Source organism: Tauraco erythrolophus, chromosome 1 (assembly GCF_009769465.1).
Source record: "Tauraco erythrolophus isolate bTauEry1 chromosome 1, bTauEry1.pri, whole genome shotgun sequence".
NCBI classification, from domain to species: domain Eukaryota; kingdom Metazoa; phylum Chordata; class Aves; order Musophagiformes; family Musophagidae; genus Tauraco; species Tauraco erythrolophus.
In genome coordinates, this window is record NC_141465.1 from 104,037,125 (window position 1) to 104,055,657 (window position 18,533).

General features: G+C 39.0%; 1 protein-coding gene across 6 annotated transcripts in view; it reads right to left on the reverse strand.

Annotated features, from left to right (window-relative positions):
- Positions 1 to 263: 263 nt before the first annotated feature.
- Positions 264 to 18,533, reverse strand: part of ZC3H13 (zinc finger CCCH-type containing 13) — a 49,061-nt gene continuing 30,791 nt past the window's right edge. For 3 of the 6 annotated variants that reach the window (XM_086620463.1, XM_086620469.1, XM_086620481.1), the window contains 8 exons: positions 14,789 to 15,344; positions 13,585 to 13,688; positions 11,946 to 12,965; positions 10,395 to 10,904; positions 6,958 to 7,113; positions 5,838 to 6,038; positions 1,375 to 1,538; positions 264 to 736 (listed from right to left, as the gene is read on the reverse strand). In XM_086620463.1, the coding sequence (XP_086476589.1) occupies positions 566 to 736; positions 1,375 to 1,538; positions 5,838 to 6,038; positions 6,958 to 7,113; positions 10,395 to 10,904; positions 11,946 to 12,965; positions 13,585 to 13,688; positions 14,789 to 15,344 (2,882 nt within the window). In that variant the 3' untranslated portion in view covers positions 264 to 565. The remainder of the gene's footprint in view (positions 737 to 1,374; positions 1,539 to 5,837; positions 6,039 to 6,957; positions 7,114 to 10,394; positions 10,905 to 11,945; positions 12,966 to 13,584; positions 13,689 to 14,788; positions 15,345 to 18,533) is intronic. The other 3 variants (XM_086620474.1, XM_086620488.1, XM_086620495.1) reach the window with 2 other exon arrangements.

An 18,533-nucleotide genomic window follows, 5' to 3' on the forward strand; every position in this document is an offset into this window, starting at 1 on the left:
AGTGACTAGACTAGATTTTTCTGTCCAGAAATTATCAGAGGAAGCCTACATTAAAGATCTAAAAGAGCTAGAGTCTTGTCCAAATCCAGATCCACACCAGAGGCTGCTGTGATAAGAAAGGGATTTGGAAAGTAGAGGTAGACAGACTCCCAGGAAGCAAGCTATTTAAGAAATCCCAGACGGGTATTGAGGGACCAGGGGGGTGGTGGCAAAACCCATTTACAATGAGGAAAAAGATACACAGACAGTTTTATTCAGTTTAATACCAGGTGGTGTTATAAACTGCTAAAACCAGACATCTTCACATTATTACACTTGATGCACCATAAAACAGGTTTATGTTACAGTGTGAGATTCAATATTAGAAAACTCGCAGAGAACTTCACACAGAAGTCTTTACTTTTTACCCCTTTTATTCACATCCAACCCCAAATATTATTATCTGTGTACAAACGGAGTATTTTCTTCCACCTTCTACAGCTGCTTTCCAACCACCCAGTTCTAAACATCAATACCAACACTGGTAGTGGGAAATCAACTAGAAAGTGCCACCGCGGTCATTTGCTCAAGACACACACACTTCCTGCTGGATAGCCGGTTGTGGAATTTTACTATCCTCTGTCTTTTCCTGCCCAGGAACCTGGCACACAGTCTTTCGTTTGAATAACCGTAGACTCAACCGTAATAAGTCGCTGTCCATTGCTGCAGAATTTGTATAAGTTTGTTTTGTTGCACCCTGATGAAGTTAAAAATTGAAAAAAGAAAAAACAAAGAGAAATGAAACCAGTGGCTTTTAACATGCAAGCTGAGAAATTAACCTCAACTACTCCCAATAATTAGAGGTTTAATCATACATATTCACTACTAAAGATTGAGAATCAATGACTTTTCTATTAGCATAGAAGATCATAAAACCTAACGTAGTGCAAGAAATGGCAAAAGTATTTTTTCTTTCAATTTAGAAAAGAAAATTATCTAGGCACTTTCAACTTGGAAGAACAGAACCTTAACAATTCTTATAAAAGTACATGGAATCTTAAGAAGGAGAATTACTCAACAACCGCCTTTGAAATTGTATTTTAACCAATTCTTTTTATCATGTATTCTCTAAATGTAGAAAGTGTATCTCCAGAATTTAAACCTCAAAATAAGAAACAGCACCTACCTCTAGTCTCAATCTTAAATTAATCACTCATCCTAAAGAAAAAATAAACACTCTACATCCTCTTTCAGTAAAAGTCTGTTCTCTGTTACTGAAAGGACTAGGTCTGCTGGAGAACAACAAACACAAGGATTATCTTCCTACAGAAACGTTTTGCATAGTGGAATTTTTGTTTCCAAATTTTGACCAAGCGCTGTAAACAAACCACTTGCCTTTTCATTCTTCATTAGCTGCTTCCGAATTGCAGAATCCCTTCGAAAGCACAGGGCTTTACAGCAAGGACCCAGATTACTGAGAAGACCTGCTCGCTCTTCTTTTCGCAGAAGTGCAGCCATGTTCAAAGCCCCCAGCTCATGTTCAAAAAGGTTTTCTGCATCTACAAAGAATTGATATTTGCAGAGATCAACACATACATGGTATTTTGGAACAGCAACATACAGTAATATGAAATCCATTAAAGTTTCACGATTTGTATTGCTGCCTTCTAAACAATACCAAGGCTTGGAATAAACAGACATTGCAATTTATAGAAAAAAAACCAACAAATAAATACTTCACCATTTGAAGGGAAGGACAAGGACCCTTGTATGTAGCTTCAAGACTGGAAAGCAATACAGAGTCAGCAATAACTGAGAGGCCTAAAAATCAAGTGACAGCTCTCGGACAGAGAGGGAATATCATAGAATGGTTAGGGTTGGAAGAGACCTTAAAGATCATCTCGTTCCAACTCCCCTGCCATGGGCAGGGACACCTTCCCCTATAGCAGGTTGCTCAAAGCCTCATCCAACCTGGCCTTGAACACTTCCAGGGATGGGGCAGCCACAACTTCTCTGGGCAATCTGTTCCAGTGCTTCACCACACTCATTGTAAAAAAATTTCTTACTTATATCTAATCTAAATCTGCCCTCTTTCAGTTTGACGCCATTGCCCCTTGTCCTATCACTACACGTCTTTGCAAAAAGTCCCTCTCCAGCTTTCTTGTAAGCCCCCTTCAAGGGCAGCCTTGAAGGCTGCTGTAAGATCTTCCTGAAGCCTTCTCCTCTCCAGGCTGAACAGCCCCAACTCTCTCAGCCTGTCTTCATAGGAGAGGTGCTCCAGTCCTCTGATCATCTTCGTGGTCCTCCTCTGGACCCACTCCAACAGCCGAATGTCCTTCTTGTGTTGGGGACTCCAGAGCTGGACGCAGTATTCCAGGTGGGGTCTCAAGAGAGCAGAGTAGAGGGGCAGAATCACCTCCCTCAACCTGCTGGCCACGCTGCTTTGGATGCAGCCCAGGATATGGTTGGCTTTCTGGGATGCAAGCACACACTGCTGGCACATGTTGAGCTTCTCATCAACCAAGACTTCCAGTCTTTCTCCTCAAGGCTGCTCTTAATCCATTCTCCGCCCAGCCTGTACTTGTGCTTGGGATTGCCCTGACCCATGTGCAGGACCTTGCACTTGGCCTTGTTGAACTTCATGAGGTTTGCACTGGCCCACCCCTCAAGCCTGTCAAGGTCCCTCTGGATGGCATCCTTTCCCTTCAATGTGTCGACCACACCACACAGCCTGGTGTCATCTTCAAATCTGCAGAGGGTGTACTTGATTCCACTGTCTCCGTTGTCAACAAAAATGTTAAACAGCACCAGCCCCAAACCGACGCCTGAGGAACACCACTTGTCGCTAGTCTCCACTTGGACATCATCATATATGACCAGACATGTGTGACAAAAGGTGTTTACTACTAGCATTAATCAGAAAGTGATCTAAGTTTCACTTCTCTGTAAGACATTGAATAACTGTACTAGGTGTCAAGACAGGGATCGTATGGCGACACAGAAGTGAAATACGAATACGTAGAATAGTTCTTTTATCCATGGTGGATGAATCTGGAGAACAAGTCAACAGATGCTAATGAACTACCCCCTCCAGCTCATGTAAAGCATTTATTAATAGTATTCAAAGTGGCAGTACTAGTCCTTTAATGCATTTATCAGAAGAAACAGCAGGCAGCTTGAACACTTTAACCACAGACAGGTCCTGAGGTTCTGTGACATCTTTTTTCTACGAAATGCAGACAAAGACAAAAAGAGTGTACATGGCTGGACCGTAGCTCATTGATTTATAACCCTTTTGCAATAAATAGGAAGATTATGATATATTTTTTTTTTTAAAAAAGGTAAGGTATGTAGCTGAGTTCAATCCAGCCACCTCTATATAACAAAACATACTGTGTTTAGCAGAGAATCTAACACCTAACTACAGACACCAGCAAACCTGGGGAAAATTTAGTAGCTAAAAGCAATGACTGCTACAGCAGTGTGGTGGAAAGCACACAGGAGAGAATAAAGATGGATTTTTAAACCACCCCATGAATTCATGATGAAGCTGAGTAAGACTAGTTTTCAAACAAGGTGAAGAGAAACAAAAAAGTTACATAAAATAAAGGGCAGGTTAAAGAGAACTGCACTGAACTCATCAAGTTCAGTGGACAATCAAGAACACAAATAAGTGACAAGACACAAAACCCCTACTTCAAAGCTCTGTAGAGTCTGCCTAAGTGGCAGATGCTGAGCATATCTGGCAACTAAGCATGTCCATATCCTTAGTGGAAATAATGGCATAAAATAGAGGGTAAGTCAGCTACAAATCTCAGTTCCATCACATACTACAGATGTTTGTTTCCAAAATTAAGGAATACAAACCAAAATCCCAGAAACAAGCTACCATTTCCTTTTTTTCTACCTTTCAGTTCATTACCAGAAACATTTCATCCACAAATAAGAAAAAAGAAGGGAACATCAAAGTCAGGAATAAAACAAGGAAACAAATTACACCACCATGAAGAAGGCCAAAGTGAAAACACTACATTTCCACTGTAATGCACACTGAACACCTAGCTCACTTTGCAAAGCACCATGTTTGTGCCTTAGTTTAGACTACACAAGCTGTGGCTGTGTAATCAGTGTACAAGGAACATTCACACCGCAGGAGATTACACAGAAAACGAATACACCTGAAAGCCCACCGGCAGTTCCACAAGTCGTAACTTTGGAGTGCGAGAGGCTGCTCACACCAAAGGGAAATCAATGGAGGCACTTCAACCCCCTTTCCTCTCCAGAGCAAAGTTCTGCTGAGTCTGAGTACACTTAAGACAGTCCAGACACAGTGCTGGAGAGTCTCCTATTATCATCACTCCTCTGGACTTTCTATTTATTTCTAAAGAAGCATGCAAGGACTGCTCAGGTTACTTTGGGTATCATTTTAAATAGCCAAGTGGTGTCATTCTGCACTGCAGTTCCTGTTGCAAGGAATCCCTGATAAGAAGCATTGAACGATACAGCAAAATTAAAGCTTACAGGGAGAGAGATACAGTTTGTAATTTTACTATATTAGACAGTTTGTAAACTCAGGAAGACACGATATTTCATCAATTACATCAGTTATGTGAATTGTTAAGCATAAGAACTGAGATTTTTTTTTTTTAAATCAGAAAAGGCTAATACTGCATAGAAAGAGATGCAAATATTGCAGTGAGACACAGTACTTACTAAGTACACACCTCAAATTATACTACCTATGATGTATTAAAAATGTTTGCAATTAATTTGACTCAAAAAAAAAAAAGCAGAAGCAGTAGCAACAGCCCATGATTAATAGTTATACAATTCAAATGGCACAAGCAAGCAGTGACATTCATGGAGATTAACAGGGCAGGGAGAAGCAAGTGCATTTTTTTTCCTCTATGCTTATCTGAGACTGCGAGGTTAACAAGACAACTGCCTGAAAAATAATGTTGCAAAGAATTAAAAAAGTATTGTTTCAAATTAAGAACTAGAATTTACAGGTAAAAGTAAAAAAAAATATCAGAAAAACCCTAAAAACAGAGGCTCTGCAGATACTATTATTTATAAGCCATAAATTTTCTCACATTTAGATCCTGAAGTAATTTGCGTAGAGATCTTATAGAAAGTAAATGTTTCATAGTCCTAAAAACCCCAATTCTACCATGTAAGTTGTTGCAAGCAGCTCAACTCGTTCCTAGGATGCTAAAGAGAAATATCAGTATTCTCTCATATGCAAAAGCCCTGCTTATAGTACAGCACTGTAGGAAAGAGCACTGGTATAGCTCATATCCATCCCATCTATCACGCATGTCTTATGCCACGTGCTTTGTCCAAGTGCCAGACCTGTGTACTATTTTAGTTAATTTCCCACTTTTAGCAGAGACATAACGTAACCGAGCTCCTTCATTCTGATCCAAAAACTCCTATCTGTACATTCTGGAGAGGATCCTCAGAAGGAAAATAAGAGGACATGCAGAGGACCTTCAGAGAAAATAAGAAATCCTCCTGCTTTCTTGCACTGTTACTGCAAATTCACTGCAGAAAATATTTCGCTCTCCAAAAAACTTCCGACACACTTTAGGCCAGGAAAGCATGAAGAGTCTCACAAAAAGAATATTCCACTAGGCTGAAAAGCTTTGTTTAGGCTATTATTAAAGACCTCCTCACCACTGCTGGAATTAAAATACTGATTTGATTGACATGCAGCCGTATTACATTCCTGTAATTTCCACACAAAACTCCTTATACACTTGCTATGGTCTTGAAACCTAAAATAATGAACTAGTGCACATTTCACAAGGACTTTCACTAAGTACAAAAGACAGTTTAATCCCTGCAGAAACAATTACCTTTAGGTTTTTCTAACACTGTCTGGCAAGTCTCTTTAATTTTGGTGAAGAGTTCTGGTCCTGCCAATCGTTTGGAAATGCCAACTCTCAACATAACGGCACCTGGTGTGAATTTTAAGAGGGCAGCCCCAGGCTCCCGTGGTTCTTTCGGCTGCTTTGGCATAAGACTGGACCAATCCACATCTATAACATCCACAGGATCTGCAAAGATATTGACAGAGAACGAGTTATCACATCATCCCATACCACAGTTGACTAATTTCACATGCCACATCCTAAAAGAAAAAAAACCAACAAAACCCAATATATATTAGATGAAGATTGTTTTGCAGTTCTCACCAAAGCCAGATCCTTAGACACTTCAGTTAAGAACACCAAAACTCACTTAGATTGGTAGGAAAGAGACGCATACAAATACGAAGCTTCTTGGACTAAAAAAAACCCCCAACCCTAATATTCTTCATTTTTACCACAACCCCTTTGTGAAAGGCTGCTCGGACCCGGCTTAGCCAGCAGATTTGGACACATCACTTAACGCATTCACAAAACTCACAGTACAACTGAACATGCTATGATAGATCCAAGCTTAAAAACCTAGTATGTCAACACTGGATGCTGCTCTTTTCAAAGGACATATACATTATTTATTGAATAACCATACAACTGCGTTTGTCTAGTACATTTATTACAGAAAACAGGAACACTGATAATATATAAGCTCAGATGATGATCCAACTGAACTTCTGACAAGCAGAAGATTTCATGCTTCCCAGTGCATGTGGGAAGCATTAAAGCACAGATAAAATCTGTTCATAAAAGTATAAGTTCCAAAGAACGATCAACACCAAAAGTGATAAATGAAAACACGGTTATAAAGACAAAGCTTACATTTCTAGTTACAAATAACAAGATAAATATTACTTCACAATACAGCTCCCGGTACTCTTTACTTACCTCTACACTTCTCAGCCTTACCTGACCATTATGGAACAAACAAGAAATACTGAAAAGCATACAAAGTGCACTCCTAATTCAGAAATACTTTCTATATCACAATAGCATTTCATGCAAACTGATCTAATCTTTATATTCAAATAACCATAAAGGGGTTTTGCTATACTTTTACCAGGCATCTTCTCATCCTCTTGTTGATCCTCCCGCTTTTCAGCATCACCTGCCAGAATTTCATCCAGTTCATCATCACTGATGGGCTCATATTCTCCAGCACCAGACCCCAGTGACTGTACATCATCGATCTTTGCTTCGTCTTCTCCTCCTACAAAGACAGATACATACTGTAGCTTTAAAGCAATCATTCTTGTTTTCTAAGCATGCTTTAAGTAGGCTGAAAACAAGGAGATTCAGAAAACAAGCCTCGTGTGGCTTTCTGTTTCTGTGGACAAGTATAATCAAAATGAAAACAGGTAATAACTCATGGAGACAGAAAAGTTATTTCTCCCATACACAATGTGGCAGTTTGAATTTTACATACCTCGGTCATTTTTTTTGGTGCAGTATTAGTAAAACTGCACACAGAAGGTCACATTCAGACGAAACATATGTTGATTATCTGATATTGGATATGTAGTTAATAATTCAAATCTAAGTTAGCGCCACAAAATCTTTCAGATGCTTTTGCACGTGAATCCAAACTCAGGATTCAGTCCAAAAGCTCTACAAGAGAAAGAACTAACTAAGCCCCAAAATACAAGAATGTGCAAGAAATCCTGAATGAAGAAATTATTCAGAGTTTTAGACTCTTTGTGGAAGTCACCAGAAGAGCTTTTGGAAAGTCATCCCAAACTTCTACTGTTGTTGTTATGCTCCTATCCATCCACATACTATATGCATATACAAATACACCTGTGCTGTATGTGTCAACATGTTCCTTAAAACAACCAGTAAACACAAGACACTCAAATGCTACATTTTGCAGTTCATGAAAGGAACACCTGAAGGCATCCTTTCACCTCCAAGATTGAAAGATCTGGTTCAAGCATTCGGAAATCCTATTGTTCTAAACTCAGGTTATCTTAGGGTTCTCCACCACAGTATTAGCAGTAAGTTCTGCCGTGTAAACGAGACAGAATTTACAGGGGTCATCCCCTGTGGATGATGATAATTCTAGTACCTTCCAGCTCCTTTATCCAGAAGGAAAACTGCCTCCTTTTTAAGCTGCCCCCAACTTTTTTTTTGCTTGCTTTTGTAAAAATTACAGAGAGGAAAGGAGAAAAATAATAATCACCTCAACTAACCTAAAAATCGTCATGGCAAAAAGCAAGTAAAAGGCATACTAGCAGAGTGTAAATTAACTACTCAGACCACCTGCCAGTGCTTTGGAGGAAGCATACAGCACCTTGGGAATTATTTAAACCCACTCCTAGAGCAAACACGTTAAGATTCAAGACACTACAATAATTTAGTAATTATATCCTCACACATTTTTTAGACAATGTACTACAGTAATTTGTCCAATTAAATACCAGATACCTCCTTAACGTCATCAGATTTGGAAACAGTATTTAGTTTTCTAAAAAGTTTTTCCTTTTTAAAAGGAAAATAAGGCGATCTTGTCTAGGTTTCATTTTATGTCTCATGATTTTAAATATACACTGCCTGTATGATCCATCTTCCACCTCCACACTGATCTACCAGATACACTCGCTCACCATAACTACGTGCTTAGACAGCACAGATGAACCATTAGAAAAATACCGTGTGAAGCAATTAAAAATAATAATCTGTATTTCTCAATTCAGGATTAAAAAAGATTACTTTCTCAATTTTGAATTTCAAATCAAAGTTTTATAATTTCTAGATTATAGTCCTATTGCTACCTTTACTGCTTTTTTTCAGAAAGGTAGTTTTATATTAATTCTGCATGAAAAACATGACACATTAGTCAGCTAAAAGGAGCAATGTAAACAGGAGTAATGAAGCAATGAAAGACAAAGTACACTAAACCTTAGAAAGTCAAAAAAGTGTTATATATAGTATGCTTTAATAAAACTAAATGCCATCTAATATTTTACAAAAGACATTTATTTTTCTAAAAAAAATGCCAAATTAATATACTATAACTTCCTACAGTTTATAATTTTCAGAGAATTTAGAACACAACCTTTGGAAAACACAACGAAAGAATATACATCAAGACATTTACAAGAAGTCTGACAAAAGGCTAGACCTAACAACACCTTTAACGCTTGAAGCCCATTCAGCTACAGGTGCCTTCTCTGAAACAGATAAGGTACCTGGGACTAGCCTTTCACAACTGTTTTTTGAAGTTAACAAATTGTGCTCTCAAATTCCCTACACCATTCCTTCATCTATCTTACAAAATGCTGCATTCTGTCCATTACAGCAAGGCAGAGCAGTCTTCCCCATGCTTACCCCAAATACTATTTGCCACAAGTGCTTCCATTCCACAGATAATCTCTTTAAATGTAATCTCAATCGTACCTGTCAACTCTAATGATCACTTTGAGAGAAATCAGGTAGAACATGCAACAAGTAATAAATAATCCTCATCATCCTCTCTAGACAACATTCAATTTAACTGCCCAAATTAACAATGAACATCTACTGATAATTCTTATTTAGCATTCACATATGATGAGACAATGTCCTGTTACCTTGTGAAAAGCTACAAAAGCTTAAATCATTTGTTTCTCTTTGTTTCTGAAGTCTATGGACTTCAGGTTTTCCATTCCAAATACCAAAAATTCCAAATCCTACAAGGTCTTTTTTCCTCTCAACAGATATTGGAAAAGACAACTCCTGCAGTCACCAAAAAAAAACCCCAACTTACTGAACCTAACTGTAATGGACACCAGTTACTCTGGATTTAGACTCTTGCTTCTTTTACGTTGTTGATATAGGTTAAAAGTACTTCCCAAACTCCCTATCCACACAAAGCTCAAGATGTCTAATTCACAAGGCAACCCTTAAGAGTTTGTCAGCGTTTGCCCTTTACTTACTTTATTTATTAATCCTAAGCACGTTTTCCTCAGTACGTTTAGGACCAGAAAATTGAAGCCACATTTAGTAAGACTACCTCAGGAAAGCCACTTTTGGACTGTAGTGCCAAGTCATATATATGTTTCACTTACTAATCAGACAATCATTTCTACGATAATTGAGCTCTGCAGAAAAAAAACCCAAAGAACAGTTCCAAGCCAACACTCATTTCTTTCACTCATTACCGGTCACTTCCAAACTAAGAAACAGATCTTATAATGATGTAACAAGGCAATCGAATGTTGGTGTTATTCTTTAGCAAACTACCTATTCAGAAACGTTACACCTTGGTGAAATTGTACCTCAGCTCATTTCTGTTTCTTTGCCTTCTTTAGAAATTAACAAATAACACCAACACAATCAACATTAAGGAAAACGCTCATCAGATTTCTCTTATTGTGTCTGCTTCCACAGTAGAGAAGCTGGAGCCAATACACCTTTCAGTAGAAAATTATTCTAATACAGCTCAGTTCAGCACTATGCTAAAAGGGGAAAAAAAAAATTTGTCAGTCCAGGTTCTTCTCCAGAGTATCTCACCTTCTAAACTCTCTCCCTTTTCGGCCTCATTTCCGTCTTCAAAACCTTGTAAAGGTCCTAAATCTTTGTCTGTTCTTTCCTTCTCTGAAGCTGCTGAATCCCGACAGACACCATCAAATTCCTTTTCATGATCTCTGTCCAGTTTTGTTTCACTGTGTTTTGTTGATTCTTTCTGAGAGGAGATGTCAAGAGTTCTGTCTCTCTCTCTTTCAGCAGCGTCGGGTAGTTGTCTCTCTCTCTCTCTGTCCAGTTCCCGTCTTTTCTCCCTCTCCCTCTCTCGTTCTCTGAGCCTCTCTCGTTCCCTGCTCCTTGGCCAGTCTTTGTCAACATCTCGGTCCCAGTCTCTCTGTCTTCCCTCTCTCCTGTCTCTCTCTCGCTCTCGATCATGTTCATGTCGATCTCGCTCCTGAAGCCTTTCCCTGCTATCAAAGGATCCAGACCTGGAATGGACCTGACGATCTGATTCTGGAGAACTTCTTCTTGAACTGTGGCTTCTTGAATCTTGACGATCTGAATAAAATATTTTAGATATATGTGTGACTACAGCATTTAAATGGAATGCCATTTTACTAAACCAAAGCATTTTAAAGATCCAGGCATGAAAAGGTACTTCTCACAAGCATCATCTTCAAATAATAATGGCTTCAGATTACATACATATTAAACTTACTTAAAAAGATAAGGTATTTCTCCCAATCCCAAGAAAGATTTTTAGTAGCTATTTCCTATTATGACGGGAGTCTACATGAAGGTACACCATTTTAACTCAGAAATTTAGGCAAGGGGGTGGGGAGAGAATAAAAATTTTCAAAACATGTCTTCAGAAATCTAGGAATACCTTAAAATTATTTCAGGCATGTAACTATGAGGAGAACAGAGAGCCAAAGTGCCTTAGGAAGAAGATATTTTCCTATTGATGCTGTTTAAATTTCAAGACATTTTACCATCCTTTTTTTTTTTCTCCCAGAAACTATATAAATAAAACAAGTCAATTGTGATTATTTTGATTTGCAAGAAAGATGACTTCCATATGTATTAAAAGTATGCTTAACAGGAACTCTGCCAGATTTACCTCAGCGAAAATAGCTCCTGAGATGATAATGGATCTCCCTCTCAGAGAGAAGGGAGATTTTCATTTTGCAGAGATTTCAGAATTTCTGTATCAAAAATAATGTTAATAATGAATTTAAGAACATTATTTAGATGATAAAACTATCTCAATGTTCTGTTAGCAAAAGCATTTTCTCTTTCTACTAGTTTTCTTTGTGTCCTACAAATTACTTTATTCCCGAGCTGGATCTGACAGAATGTTTTGATGCAAACAAAGCGGTAACCCCATCCGGCAAGGATTGGGTTTTAAAATAATAGTAACATTTGCAGGAATCTTAATTCGCCCTAGTTTTACTATGAACGGCAGAGAGCACTTCCCTCTCCTTTCACACCAATTCCAAACGAAAAGAGTATACAGCCAGGTAAGAATGATTTGGGATTCATACCTTCGCACTTTCATACAGAATGATAGGTCAACGTCATTAACACGTATCTTATTACCTGAAGACGTGCTGCGACTGGGTTCCCCTCGTTTCAACTGATCAATTCTGGACTTTCGTTCCCCAGTGATTTCTAAGCTTTTCTTCTCTCTCTCCCTCTCCCTCTCCCTGTCTCTAGAGCTACTGTGCAGAATCCTCTTCCGTCCAGTCTGGTCATCTCCACTGCGATGAGCTGACTCATTGGAAGGGGATCTAAGCCTGCTTGAGGCATGGCTCCGATTGCTACCAAGGCTGCTGCTGCGCTTCTGATCCAGCAGTTTACGGTGTGGTCCATCATCTATAGTAACATGAGGGGCTTCCACCTTTTCTCCCCTCATCCTATGACTTTTTCTATGGGAGTCCTCAGTGCTTCTCTCTGGAACAACAATGTCACCGCGTTCAGGAACATCTTCATCTGACCAGTCACTAAATGTTGTATCTTCTCTTTTTTGGGGGACTTCTGCCACAGCTTTCTCAGGTGGTGCTTCAACCAATTCTTCTTTTGTTACAGGGGGGGTTCTTGGGCCTTTCTTCTTTTTATGATGTGGAACAATTTCTTCATCAGAAACTTCAGAATCACCCTTGGACCTCTTCCGTTTTTTCTCTACATTTTTCTTTTTTTGACCTTTCTTGGGCGAAAAGACTTGGCTTTCCTCAGTCGTTGATTCATTAGCGTACCTTTCCACCCCACTGTCATCATCTTTCTTCTTCTTTGTGGCCTTTTTCTGTACTTTAGACTTCTTCTTGCTGTCATCGTGCATTCTATCAGAAGCATCTCTTTCTTCAGAGGGGCGGTGTCCAAGATTTTCCTGAACCCTGGACCGGGAGTTTTCAGAAGCATCTGGTTGCTCTCTTTGCTTATCTGCTGAAGAAATCCTCTCTTTAAACTCTGGTTCTTCATAACGCCGGGAACTTTCCTTTCTGTCCGATTTTCGTTCTTCTTCTTTCCAGCGACTCTGTCGCTCTTCTGTAACATGAGAGGGGCTCAGTGACCGGGATTCCTGTGGCCGCACAACCTGGCTCAGAAGTCTGTGCTTTTCATCTACAAAACGGGAAAAAGGAATCATAGAATGGTTAGGGTTGGAAGAGACCTCAAAGATCATCTAGTTCCAACCCCCCTGCTATGGGCAGAGAAATCCTCCACTACACCAGGTTGCCCAAAGCCTCATCCAACCCGGCCTTAAACACTTCTAGGGATGGGGCATCCACAACTTCTCTGGGCAACCTGTTCCAGTGCCTCACCACCCTCAATGTAAAAAATTTCTTCCTCATATCTAATCGAATGTACTTGTATTGTTTAGGAAGGAGAACAGGTGAACACTTGATATTTTGTGAATGCCAAAAAGTGTCAATTGAAACATATAATCCATTATTCAGTTACATTTCTTAAATTTTCCCACTGCTGCAGCAACAGACTATTTCCTTTTTGGCAAACATGCATCTTAAGCAACAGATGCAAAAGTCACTGTCACCTGGCAGATGTGACACATAGTGACAAAATTAAGATAAAAAGACAAATAGACTAAGAAAAACGGTGCTGCTTGTAAAAAAGGGGGAGGAGGACACTTACAAAAGCTTTCCCCATGTTTTTTCTATTTAAGATTGCAAGTTATTTTCCATAGGCAAAGGGTAAGCTGCAGAGATAGCTGACTCCTACTTACTTTTATCCTCTCCACTGTTGTAAGCATCACTATCAGGAGAGTGCTCACGGCGACGTTTGGGTGACTGACGAGGACTTGGACTGCTTTCATTTCTGTGACGCTTCCTGCGGAACAAACACGTACAGTCAGATTTCTTCAGGATCCTTTAAGGAACACATTCATTAATTGAGTTTATCATCAATACAATCCCTGAAGTCTAAGTACCTCACACAGAAGACAATGCATCTAAGGATGCCAGGAAGTTTCGTAGTTTTCTAAGTTGTTATTCCAAAACTTCAAGTACCATCAGTTCTCTGATCATACTGTCAGATACCCTAAACTAAAATTCAAACACTTAAGACAACTATCTTTTTAGCAAAAAGTTATGAAAGACTATTAAGATCAATTTTTCTCTGTGGCAATGATCCTTGCAGTGAGATGACCCCACCTAGTAGCTAAGCCCCCACTTAAGTGCTTGCTCACTTTTCCCCCAGTGGGATGGGGGAGAGTCTGTACTAGGTGATTTATAGGAATCCGCAATTCCCTCACACAAAAGCTACTAATTATTTCCAAGCAAAGCAGCCATTCAGGGCAACACTGTTTTGCTTATTGTTGATGAAATAATAAGAATCTTGTAGTACTAAATTTTTAAAAAAAAAAAAAAAAGAAAAAAGGAAATCAGTGCCATGCACTTAAAAACGGAAGCACCACACATTTACTCAGGATATTGTTCACGTCTTCACTGGTAGCCTTCCAGCATGGAGAATTTAGTAGTGCAAAGGGTAATGTACGTTTCACAGAAACTTAATGAACAAAGTCATGAACCCTGACCCAGTTAGCTGTCATCTGACTTTCCAGGCTTCAAAAGGTACCAGTCTGCTATTACGTTTCCAAGAATGCTTGCACTATTAAAGGTAAGTCCATGCAAGTACGACGTGGTCTGACTCAATCGTTAGTTCCCGAGTAGCTCCACGACTCTGCACTAACAAAGCATCAGATTAACTTCATTGCATAGTACTCATTTTGGAGCCACCAGTACGTGTCACATGGATGCAGTGGAGACATGGCTCCAGAGTGGGCCTCTGCATAAACAGGGTATTTTCATCCTTATCGTACTCCTCTCTTACTAACTTATCAAAATTATCTGTAAAAGATTGCCTTTTTTTTTTTTAAATTATTTTTTCAGTTTTGACTGAAACACTCAGAAACATTCAGATCCACTCACTTAGATTTTCTTTCCTCATGGACATCTCTTGAACTTCTTTCTTCTCGGATATCTTCTCTCTTATCCCTGCGGTCTTCCCTTCCTTTTTCTTTGTCATCCCAATCTCTTTGGCGGTCTCTTTCTTTATCTCTGTCTCGACCTCTCTCTCTTTCTCGTTCCCTCTCCCGATCTCTTTCGCGCTCTCGCTCCCGCTCCCTTTCTCTTTCCTCCCGCTCCCTCTCTCTCTCTCGTTCCTTCTCCCTCTCCCTTTCTCGTTCCCTTTCCCTGTCATGGTCCCTGTCTCGGTCCCGCTCACGGTCCCTGTCTTTGTCCCGCTCTCTCTCCCTCTCCCGTTCCCGAGCACGATCTCGTTCCAACTCTCTTTCCTTCTCCCTTTCTCTTTCCCGGTCTCTTTCTCTCTCCCTTTCTCGGTCTCTCTCCCTCTCTCTCTCCCTTTCTCGGGCCCTTTCATCTCTTCTATCATCAGACCGATCTACCCTTCGCTCTTCTCTTCTTTCATCCCGCTCGAGGTCATCGCTTCGTCCTTGGTGCCGTACCGGCGAGCTTGCTCTCTGATCTGTGAAGAGAAGCAGGTTTGATTACCAAGCGCTAAAGGGACACACACCGCTTCCGCTACGCTAATAAAAACCCAAGAGCTTTTGTTTTGACCACCTAAATATTGGTTTGCATTGAATGAAAAGTGACTCCCCTGCAGAAATTTGGAAACTCTCTTTGGGGAGGAAAAAAGACAAAAAAGCAGTACTAATTTTGAAATAGTTTTTCAGTATTTAGGGAGTGGGCTTCCTTATTTTAGCCAAAAGTTACTACAAAAAATTTATTTTCTACCAGATTTTTCTGAATGGCTTCAAAAGATAATTATACGTCTCACAGCCTAGCTATTACTATTGCATTACTCAATGACTCAAAATCTGGTATAAGGTCTCGAAAAGCTCTGAATAACATAAACATGGAAATGAAACATTAAGACTTCTGGCTTTACAAGAACTTACACTAGTTATAATAAATAGTAAAAGTTACTGCAAAATAAGAAATACTGGCCTGTCTCATCACAGAAGAAGAAAACCCTGCACAGAAAGACACAACCAAATCCATGAGAAAGGGAGAGGCAAGCACGCAACACGGGAAGCAGAACTGCTAGAAGTTTTCGTATGTATTCACTGTGGAGCCTTACAGTTTTAGCAGCTTTTAGATGTTTCTCAACGTTCAGCGGATTCAACTGAACTCAGTGTCTCAATGTTTCCGTGGACAAGTCACAGAAAAACCAAAATTTGCATAGAAAATGACTGATCCAAAAGAAGAGAGAAACCTAATTTATCTAATGGTATTTACTCTCCACAATTTTAGCTGCATTTTGTTAGTTATATTTTGGATTTAAAAAATAAAATTTCTATAGATTTTGACCACTTTATAACAATTTCTATGCCGATGTTAGTAGTATTTGAACCACAACAAATCAATAAAACTTTTTTCACAATATCTATTAAAAAGCACTACACAAAAGAGCAAAAACAGGCACGAACAGAGGTGGGTATTTTTCGGTCCATTACTCTGAGGCCGAGTGCAGTTCCCTGTAAATTGAGATAACGCCCACCAGGGGCGAGCAGGCAGAGTTTGAACAGGACTAAATCAATACAACACGCATTTCCATCAGTTAAATCAATTTTCATCTCTGAGTGAATGAACAACGACTTAATGCTCCCCTGTTACCAGGTAAAATTAAAAGCAAACTTGAGTGACATTTCTGCCATGAAGGTAACTTTTTTTAAAAAAAAAGGTAATCATCAGTCTATGCAATTGGTTTCATGAACAGGTTTCACATGCTTTTAATGGTACCTATAACATTACAATATGAGTTACTGTGCATACTAAGTACTAGATTTTATACAGAAGTTCTGTAACTCCTGCTTGCTATGTCAGTTTTGGTGACAAAACATCTACATGAAATTCTTACATGAATCAAGATACTGGAAGTGTATTGGACAATTAAATGTGGATACTCAGCACTTCTTACATGACTTCATTATTTGAAGCACTGCTCCAGTGGTTGTTTGGAACACCTACATATTTGCCTTGGTTGAATAAAGGCAGCCCAAATTTGCAAGCTTGCATTTTAAAATCATTCTAAAAAGATTCCTTACACGTCATAGAACTAATTAACAACCATAATCTACCTCGATTTTTCTCTGAATGACAAATGTTAAATACTGTGGTCTAATTATGGAAACTACATCCTGAATTGTAATGCTGAGGAAGATTTAAGAAAGAGGAAGATAAGAAAGCACCAAATCTTATCTCCATTCAAGCTCTTTACAGTTTTCCCCAAAAGGGAAACACAACCCATTCAAAGCAACTTCCTTTCTAGAAAGTGTTTTGTTATGATGATATGTTTTTACTTTTAAGTGTTTTTTTTCCTGGTTTTCTGTTTGCTTGTGGGTTTTTTTGTTTGTTTTTTAATTTTATCTTAATACAAGAACAACTCAGTATGGTATGAAAAGCACAAATTAGGTTGTAATACATCTAGGATTTATTAGGGGTGGAGAGGTGGAATAGATTAAAGCTGGTCTGCAAAAACTAACCCCCAGGGCACATTCAGACTGCAGCATTTTTCAACTGACAAGAAAAAGGAAGTCTGGAGATTAGGTTTGTTGAAATCCTGCCTTGAAGATGAGAGAGAATCTAAAGCAGAACTTTTCACAAGAAAAAGCAGTAACATACATTTCAATGGGTCAAAAAGTATCTCCCAAAGTAGCATACAAAACATCCCTTTGGAAAGCTGAAGTTAAACAACAGCTAGAACATATCTGTCACTTACAAATCAAAACTCGATAGAAAAAAACCCCACTGTAATTTTATATTTATTCTTCACAGCTCTTCTTTCATTTCCATGCTATTTTCATTTGTCTGACTCCTCCTGTTCTCTTCATTGGTGAGCAATGTAAATATTTTCCAAAGTGAAAGTCAGTACCAAATTTTTTCAGGTGTAGAAGTGTGATATCTTGTGTACTATATCTAAAAGAACCATCTTGCATACTCTCTCCATGATCATTGGTATCTGTACCAATGCTTACTAGCCAATTATTACTGACCACAACAAAGCATTCATCAACATTAAATTCCTCAGGCAATACATTTTTTAATTAATCATAAATTTAAACTGTCACTTACTTTGTCAGTAAGTAAGTAGTCAGTAAGTAGTCAGTAAGTAGTCAGTAAGTAGTCAGTAAGTAGTCAGTAAGTAGTCAGGCCTTCCCCAAACACACAAATAATGTAAAGTGCCAAAGTACTATGTTTTTATACAAACAAACCAAATCAGTAATGAAATGCAATCATGACTAAGCTTACACACGTGAAGTGGAAGAGAAGACAAACAGAAGGAAAAATTTGTACAAATTCATTGTACATTTCATTTGTATAATAAAATCTTTTGAAGAAGTTTAGTTTGTTTAAAGACTACTTGGATGAATAAAAATAGAAGGTGCCAAAATCTAGTCCTAGGAAGGGAAAGGGCACAGCACTCATGCATAGACAGCCAATGAGGGATTTTACTACGGAAGTTAACTTAGATTAAGGATAGGGACAAGTGCCAGTGTGCAATGTCACATGAGTTATTTATGAATTAGTGGTGTGGGGGTGGAACAAGGAAGAAAAAGGAAGGAGAGAGAAACACACACATCCACAAACGTGGCACCCAACATGGCAGAGGGGAGCGAGCAGCTGTGTGGTGTTCAGTTGCCTGCTGGGCTAA